Genomic DNA, 735 nt, shown 5'->3' with positions numbered 1-735 from the left:
GGAGTCCGGCGCTGAGGCTTCATTCTACATCGGACAGCGCTCCGCGGCGGTTCTTCTAGGCGGCGGCTCTGCACCCCCAAGCCAAAGGAGCAGGTCAGCCCGGCGGCGGTCGGCGAGGACCCGCGTGCCCAGGCCGAGCTGCTCGCTGTACTGAGGACAGAGCTGCGGCCCAAGCAGCGACGCCCGCCCAGCTGCGCCGACGAGGCCGCGCCCGGGACGACCATGGCAGCCGACGGGGCGCTGCACGCCGTGGTCAAGCTGCAGGTGCGCCTGGCTGCCCACTCCGATCCCAAGAAGCTGGCGAAATACCTGAAGAAACTCTCCGCCTTGCCAGTGACAGCACACACCCTGGCGGAGACTGGAGTCCGCAAGACGGTCAAGCGCTTGCGCACACACCAGCACGTGGGCAGCTTGGCCAGGGACTTAGCCGCCCAGTGGAAGAAGTTGCTGGTCGTGGCGCGGGACACCCGGCCTGAACAACTGGCCTTTGAGGAGAGCCGTTCCCGAAAGCGCCGCAGGGAGGAGTTTCCGAAGGAGCCGAAGGTGCAGGGCGCCTGCCCAGAAAGCCACGGAGCCTCCGAGAGCCCATCCGACGGCACGGAGCACGGACGCAGAAAGCACAGGAGACTTTCGCAGCCCCAGACACCTCCCAAGGGGTCTTCCGGTGGCGACAGGAGAGGCGGGAGCACCAAGCGCTACACAGTTGCACTGGCTTCCTCCTCAGACTGGGCGTCT

General features: G+C 67.1%; 1 protein-coding gene across 1 annotated transcript in view; it reads left to right on the top strand.

The window, feature by feature from the left end:
• Nucleotides 1-222: 222 nt before the first annotated feature.
• Nucleotides 223-735, top strand: part of LOC103584128 (transcription elongation factor B polypeptide 3-like) — a gene marked incomplete at its 3' end in the record, with an annotated part of 2,673 nt that continues 2,160 nt past the window's right edge. The window contains exon 1 of the mRNA XM_008565241.1: nt 223-664. Coding sequence (XP_008563463.1) covers nt 223-664 — 442 coding nt within the window. The remainder of the gene's footprint in view (nt 665-735) is intronic.

This window comes from Galeopterus variegatus, unplaced genomic scaffold (assembly GCF_000696425.1).
Source record: "Galeopterus variegatus unplaced genomic scaffold, G_variegatus-3.0.2 Scaffold44945, whole genome shotgun sequence".
Classification (NCBI taxonomy): domain Eukaryota; kingdom Metazoa; phylum Chordata; class Mammalia; order Dermoptera; family Cynocephalidae; genus Galeopterus; species Galeopterus variegatus.
The sequence above is the reverse complement of the archived record's forward strand: the minus strand, read 5'-3'. Positions and strand labels throughout refer to the sequence as shown.